Raw genomic sequence first — 8,308 nt, 5'->3', positions numbered from 1 at the left:
GGTTATGATGGCGTATCGACCTTAATTGTCGTAATCGAATCTGGCGTACCCATCCTCAACTGGCGTATCCAGCCGCAGCTGGCGTATCCAGCCGCAGCTGGCGTATCCTGCCTTAGCTGGTGTATGCCTTATCCTTATATATGTAGTTTTTTGCTATATTGCCCCAGAGATAACATACGGATGTTATCAAATATGTATGTCTCTATATATATTGTTTTAAATATATTTTACGTTTTCATTTCTTTATAATAATTATTGTTTTCATCTGATACTTAATATATAAATTAATATTTAGTCAATAAATATTATAATCTGATTTTCAATTTTCTAATTCAATTAAATATATTAATCAAATTATTAATAAATATTAATTAATATTTATTATTCAATTACATAAATTTTATTTTATCATCAATTATTTTGTTAATACAAAAAATTGAATATAAAATGTTATAATAGAAATGCTTTTTACTTGTGGCTAAATCTTATAGGTTATTTTGTAATTCTGCAATAAGATAGAAACATGATCAAAGAAAGGGTCAAAGTCCAACTAATATACTCCGATAGTGGCAGAGCCAGGAATCCATATATGAGGAGCTAAGTTTAGCCATGTTGTTAGAAGTAATTTTCCGAAATCTCAACTCGTTAGGGTTGGAAAAAAATTTAACCTCCAGCGCGCTGGAACTTTTTCGTTTTTGCATGTTGGCTAAAAATTATATTAATACTTTTGCACTTTTAATTTATTTTAGTTATAAATTTTTTATAATTTTCATAAAATTTAATTTAGAAATTAAATTATTTGAATTAAAAAAATAAAAAGTAAGGAATTGATTTTTTTATGGAAAAGAGATATAATAAATTCTAAAAAAGAAAAATAAAATAAGTTCAAAAGTGTTATATTTTCTAAAAAAAAGTTTAAAATTGTTATTAAAAGAAAGAGTTCATTTGAAAAATCAAAGTTGAAATAAATAAAGATTTATAATTAAAAGAAGTTTAGTTGAATTTGAATACATGATCACTCATCTTGAAATAAGTCTTTTAAACCAACTCAACCACTTTAAACTAACAAACTAATACTATATAAGTTAAATACAAACCAATATCAATGCGTAAATCGGCTTTAAGGGATGATTGGAAGATGAACACAACATAAATCAAAGTTATAATCTATGCCACAGTGAATAATGAATGAAGAAGTATACATTGAGAAGTGTCTTACTCTATTTATATTGTGATCAAACTATGAGAAGTGGTTATAAGCTTTGGAGCGGATCGTGTTACGTGTCACTTGCTAATAGACGAACGTATGCCCGCAAATCGGAGTTTAATATCCCTCAAGTCCATTTGATCTGTGATTCACGGAATCGAGAGTGATTATTGTAACGGATTAATCCTTAACGGAGTCTATGGAGATTTTCTGAGCCAAGACTATAAAACTGGATCGTACCGAAATCATATTCTCTATAATTATTCCACGAAAAGCTGACGTGACAGTTTAACCACCGTAAATGCTCAAACCATCTTCGAGATTTAACTGTTCTAATTTCCCATTCTACCCTCCAGCTCATCTGGGCCTTACCTTACTGGGCCTAAAAGATTAGTTGCCCGTTCACTATCATTTTTATACCTTATTTATAAATGGTATATGGTATATATTTCAATCGATAAATTTTTCTTTTCTTTTCTTTAGAGTGCAGCAAAAGTGATTGTCTTAATCATAGTGGATTAGTTAGGAATGTCCCAATTCAATCACTATTAGAATGTTGTTAACCTTTAATCAAGCCTTAAAACCTCTTTATCACCGTTATCAAATTAGGATTAATTACTAATCTAGCCCATTTGAAGGGTCCTTAGAGCATCTCCAACAGACTCTTAGTGAACTCTCTAAAAATAATATAAAAAATTGGCTCTTAGTGATTTAAGAGTGGCTAAGATATATCATTTTCAACAATGCTCCTTATATTCACTCCTTATTTATTATTTTATTATTAAGATTATTATTTATTGTTACATTACCAATAGTGTGAAGAGAGAGACTCATCAATAATAAATTATTATTAAAAAATGAAGTTAGGAGGCACTAAGAGGTGGAGATAGGCTCTCTATTAATAGAGAGGATGGAGAGGCTCTTAGTGATTTGAGGAGCCACTAAGAGGCTGTTGGAGCTGATTTTTTATTCTCTCTCCTCAAATTTTAACTTAAGAGCCAATTTAAGAGGCTGTTGGAGATGCTCTTAACATATTTGACATACTTTGCTTCCATCTCACTAAATTAGACACTTTTATCCACTTTGAACAAGAATACTCTTATTTCAATTCACCTTCTTCCTCAGACTCTCAACGTCTTGTTCGCCATCCCAAACCGACGAAAGCGACATTACCGCCAAATCTTGAGAGAAAAGACCGTGGTTTATAAAGAGAGAAAGAAGAGATTATGAAGTTACATTACGAAAATGGTATCATTTCAATTTCCTCCATTTTCTTCCATTTTGTCGCATTTGTGTCAAAATTTGTCGCATCTGTGACAAAATTACTCCTATCACAGATGCGACAGCAAGATGCGACAACTGTTGTTGCATTTGTGACGAAATGCGACAAAAATGGAGAAAAATGGAGGAAATTGAAACGATACCATTTTCTTCCACATAATTCTTCTTCTTCACCGCTAAAAAATCAAAACCGCGTCTAAATCCTCCATATAATCAACCACTGAAACAACCGGAAAATCAAGAAATAAACTCAACCATGGCAACTCCATCCAAAGAAACTCATATCAATCATTAGCCGGAGGTGGAGGAACGCCGATGAACGGCAATAAATTTATGAGCAGCAGCCGTATCTGGTTTATTCTCCAGCGGAGAAGCCGAGTAATAATCCTTTAAACCCATTTAGTTGAAACGAAGAAGAAGAAGAAGAAGAAGAAGAAGAAGAAGAAGAAGAAGAAGCGGGAGCAAGAGCAGAAGTCGAACGAAACTAGGGGTACATTTATCCAAAAAGGATGAAAGTGTCTAATTGGGTAAGATGGAAGCAAAGTAGGTCAAATATGTTAATAGACCCCAGTTGGTCTAGATTTGTAATTTGCCCATCGAATTTTGCCAAATTAACCTAACTAATAAATTACATCAAATATAAACAAATTTGTGCTTTTTCACTTTCATGTATTTGAGGGGGCCCCTTTCATTTTTTTCAAATAATTTGTTCGGAGTTCAGTAACAGTTAAAAAACCTCATTTCTTTATGCATTCGTGTTCAAATAGAAATAGAATCTAAAATCTATTCTTACAAACTCAGCCTGCATTTACAACTGAGACACGACCTAAGAAATATACGCGAATGTGTAATTCGATTATACGAATTATGATCATGAGGCTTCCTAAGCACAATTATCACTTGACATTGAATGGGAAAAATGGGGAAAGAAAAGGTAATAAAAGCAAGCAGAATTTCAGAAGCAATTCCTGTTTTCAGAAACAAGATTCACCTTCACTGTAAGCTATGATTGTATACAATTTAAGTTTACAAAACATTTTTCTGTAACAGATTTATAATAACCAACACAAGAACTTATAATTTACCTCTTGTGTGGTTATACAAAGGGGTAAACCCTGCATAAATACAACAACTAAAGCTCAGTTTTTTTACTTTTTCATATCAGTGCTCTGTTCTTGCTAAACTTTAATATGCTCTTCTGAATCTTTGTGTCGGATGCTACTTTACTCCATTATGCTACATTATATGAATGCTGGTTTGAATTTCAAATGTATCGTGGCATCATCCGTTATTCGGGAGGTGTCAGCTTTAACTAGGATGCCTTTATTCTTCTATAGGAATTCAATCTCTGGCACATTTCCTTTTCTGCATAAATAAAATCAAGTTGCAGGTTGTGTGCTGCTCCATAAATGGTCATCGTCATGTTCATTCATCTTAAGATAACGGCTTTCTTGAAGATAGGCTATCCCAGACCATATTCCTCGTATAAGTAAGATGCTTACAAAAACTGCAGTTCCCAGGGTGCACACCACCTACACAACAGATATGGGCAAAATGTGAGAAACAATTCAGGCAATTAATCTGTCTTTAACTTGTATAATATTCACAGAAAAATATACAACCTATAGTACGAGGAGGCGCAAATGGCAGTAACCATCAAAACCTTAAATTTCTTAAATGAATGCTAATAAGGATTAGAAATTAGAAATGCTGTGAGCTTACGCATATTACAGCTAAAGCCACAATTAACTTATCAACATCAGCATGCCCATGAGCTCAAAGCCTATAGCTTGGTTACCCTTTATACATTATACCAATAACCGTGATACCAGCCAATTTTTGACAACAATTCTTTAATAAGTTACAACTACAGAAACAATCAAGTAGATAAGAAAATCGTTCACTCCTTCGGTTATTGTAAAAAGAACAAGCATGGTTTAAATTGGATCAAGTTTCCGAGGAGCAGAGTAACGCTAGGTTGAGCTTGTGTTTATTAATTGGCTGAAATTAGGCTTAATTTGGTTCTCTCTAGTTTTGATCGTAAGCTGGAATACAGCAGCATCAATTAATAAACACAAGCTCAGCAAGTCTGACTCTGCTCCTTGGAAACTTGATACCTTTAATACCTATCTTCTGTCACCGTCTAAAAGAAATCCAATCATCCAAGACTTCTGGATTTGGAAATGTATGGTTTCATTTTGTTCATATCTGCATCATAGGAACTAAATTTCAATTTCAATGTAAAGAAGATCCTATTCCATTTCAACTTTTGATTGCAGACTAAAATACTTAACAACCACTGCCTACAGAGTGAGTCAGGCAATCATTGAAAGAAAATGCATCAATTTGAGATGCATTAGAAAACAGGCTTCTTTGATAAGGTTCAATTAAATATATTGCTACCATGTGCTGGTTTTCAGATAAAAAAGGCAGTCTAATTTGACAAACTACACGAAAGAATCTTCACAAACAATCTCACCAACCCTAGAATTTGGCAATACATACACAATAGAATCAACTAGAGTTAGAGTGCCATGCTGCTTTTTCTATCTTATTATTACATGATGACAACCCCAAAACAATTCATTTCTCAGCTCCTCGAAGTTGACAGCTGGCAACTTAAACAACCCTAATCTAGTAAAGGATAAGCCAAAACTAATGGAACTAATCATAACTTACTGAAGTATGTCGTACATAATGCATTTCATCAAACTTAAACACTTAAAATAACAAATTAAATAACTAGCAAAACCAAAACATCAGCGTTCTTCTATTATTTCACCAATATGAAACAAGGAGCACAACTTTAGCACACAATGTAGATCATGTCCAAAATCCGAATATACTGCCCAAGTCTAGACTAAATTCCTTAAAATGGAAAGCATAGTTCAGTAAACACTTTAAACAACTTAAGCACTGCCACTACTACAACAGCCCCCTCCCTCTCGCGGCTAGAGATGGCTGGACGCTTTGATATTCAACCACATACAACATTATTGGAGTTTGCGGACACAATGTAACAGATATGCACAGCATTATTGTACTGTAATCGTCCTCAAGATAATAACATATGTTTTGGCTTTACTGATTAAACCAATAGAAAGGCTATCTGATCAATGAGAAACCCATGAGTCTTAAAGTCAGAGTAACAATCTCATGAGGCAGATGCCTTGTTGATCATGAAGTTTCGAGACAAATATTGCTCCATCGTGTAATATGGATTCTCCCTATTATAACCTCTATGAGATGCAGTTTAGCTAGTGTGATGATAGTATCTTAAAACAGCTTGGTGATTTGAAGTTCAGGATGACCTCAATTGGTACTGCGCTAAACAATTTCTAGTAAATTCCAGCCAAACTTGTGGTCCTTCTGTTCCAATTCTACACAAACAACCAACCAATTCTACCAGAGACTATTTCATATCTTTGAATGTTATTCAATGTATCAACCATTCAATATCCCTAAGCCATTCCTCCACAATTGCAACTTGCACAAAAAAAAAAAAAAATCCTCCTTTTTCTTGCATTTGATTCACAAAAATAGACCTAATATCCATCAAACTTAATGTGAAATATAATACAAAGAATGCCTTCAAAATCCACAAAAACGTCAAGCATATGACTTGATTTCTATCTGTCTTTTTGATTGGGAAAAGGAGAACTTGGTAATGGTAAAGAGAAATCATATTACCTGAAGAAATGCCTTTAAAATCCACAAAAATGCCAGCATTATGACTCCATTTACTGAAAACGCCACCTATGATGAACAAAGACATCAGCTTGAACATATCCAAACACAAAGTAACAAATTCAATTTCAAAATCATCAACATTACCAATTTGGTGGAAATGGAAGGAGGCAAAACCGATCGCACGGCCTTCCGGGCTCTCTTAGATACCTTCTTGAAAACATTCTCAAAAAATCTAGCTAACAGATCTAAACTCCGATCTTCTTCCTCTTCCTCATCGTCTTCATCGTCATCATCCGCATCATCAAACATATCATTGTTGATCGCACGGCTCCAAATCCGAGGATCACCTACTAAATTAGTATTGCTAGTGTTGTTATTAGAAATCCTTCTCGACGCTCGAAGGATAATAGAAGGAGGCGGTAATTCGGGGGAGAAAAATTGGGTATTCAAATTGGGATGGGATGTAAAAAGCTGAGGTTTACGAATTAGAGAGGTAGAGGAAGACGAAGACGAAGAAGGAGGATAGGGTGAGAGATTGAGTGTAAATGGCATGGTAGTGAGTGGAATTGATGAATTTTCAGGTAGTTTCTGTGACTGTGACTACGGGTATTAAGAGGAGAGAGAGTTTCAGAGAAACAGCGAGTTTCAAGTGAAGCAAACAAAGTCTGATCATAGCCAAGTTTAGCTCGCTGTGTCTGTAATTTAGAATGTTCTACTTGAAGATGACGAAATGAATCTGTAAGAAAGAAAATTTTAGGGCTTTCCTTGGAAATTGTCTATTTTATTTCTGCTCCTAAATTGGGCAAAAATTATAAGTCTTATCCATTTAAGGGGTGTTTAGGTGTTCCTTTTCGTGCTCATGTTTTCATTTTCAGTTCAAAACGAAGAGTTTTAGATGTTTGGTTAGTGACATTTTTGTTTACCTTTTACAAAAGCAGCATTAGTTGTTTGCTTTTTACACAACTTTTTACAAAAGCAGAGAATCTCTGCTTTTTGGAAAAACAGTTTTTTCTAACAGCAACTAGCAACAGCAAGCAGCAACCGCAAACAACAAACCGTAACAGCAAACAACAAACAGCAACATCAAACAGTAAGTAAAGCAAACGGGCCCTAAAATCAATTTAAGTCCCCGTTATTAAAAATTAAAATTCAGTAGCCACAATATTAAAATAGATTAAGTTTATAGTGTAATTTACCCGTAGAAAATGTATAGTGGATTGCTATTTACTGTCCCCAAAATGGCTAGTTACCGTCCACCATTGGATAATCTTACCATTTTCATATTTATTTTTTCAAAAACTAAAATTTGTTTCCTTCCGATCAAAAATGAAATTCTGAAAATAATTGATGAGCTACGACACGAGAATCCCGAAAATGGATAATTACGAGTCGGAAAAATTGGACGAGATACTTTTTTCGTGAAAATATACGTTATTGAAACAAGTTGTAATCCCACTGTATGACTGATAGATGGATGCTCGGAAAAAAAGCCAATTGACTATTTTGTGGGAACTATAAAGGGAAAAGAATCTGAATACATGAGACCGTGGAAGGAAGTAAAGAAGGTATACATGTCTATCAACGTAAATGGCAAATCATCGAATACTAAAGGCTATTGATTAGGTGGCGATACATCTATATATACACACGATAGTCTGATTGCAAATGACAGTGATGCATCATATGCGACTTCCTATTCAAGAACATATTGGTCTTTTCTAGGGCCATTCCAAAATTCGGATATCGGCCAAACCCAAATAATATTCGACCCATAACATGGATGGAGTAGGGTCCAAGAAGTTCCACAACAGATGACAGGCTCAAACGGTTATGGCATATTCGTTTGTGTTTTCACACAATACTTATCTGATCAAAGGCTTTTTATTTTTACCCCAATAGATGGATCGTTTATTTGATATCGTATTGCGCTTGCGGTGTTTGAAGGGAAACTCTATCCGTTGGATTGACATAGTGAACATTTAGTATTGTGATTGATATAGTGAACATTTAGCCTTGTGATTGATATACTTAACATTTAGTTTTGACTATTATCATGTATTGTGGTTGATATACTGGACATTTAGTTTTGAGTATTATGGTTGATCTTATGGTTGATGAGTGTCAATTTCA

The 8,308-nt window shown here is 34.2% G+C and overlaps 1 protein-coding gene across 1 annotated transcript; it reads right to left on the bottom strand.

Annotated features, from left to right (window-relative positions):
- Nucleotides 1-3,433: 3,433 nt before the first annotated feature.
- Nucleotides 3,434-6,903, bottom strand: LOC136225526 (protein SHORT HYPOCOTYL IN WHITE LIGHT 1). Its single transcript, XM_066013587.1, has 3 exons — nt 6,323-6,903; nt 6,179-6,244; nt 3,434-4,020 (listed from the first exon to the last, which is right to left on the bottom strand). The coding sequence occupies exons 1-3, from the start codon at nt 6,728-6,730 to the stop codon at nt 3,868-3,870; spliced, it is 627 nt and encodes a 208-aa protein (XP_065869659.1). The 5' UTR covers nt 6,731-6,903; the 3' UTR covers nt 3,434-3,867.
- Between the last annotated feature and the right edge of the window lie 1,405 nt (nt 6,904-8,308).

The sequence above is a fragment of the Euphorbia lathyris genome, chromosome 4, assembly GCF_963576675.1.
Source record: "Euphorbia lathyris chromosome 4, ddEupLath1.1, whole genome shotgun sequence".
Taxonomy (NCBI): Eukaryota; Viridiplantae; Streptophyta; class Magnoliopsida; order Malpighiales; family Euphorbiaceae; genus Euphorbia; species Euphorbia lathyris.
This window is presented reverse-complemented; position numbering and strand designations above follow the sequence as displayed.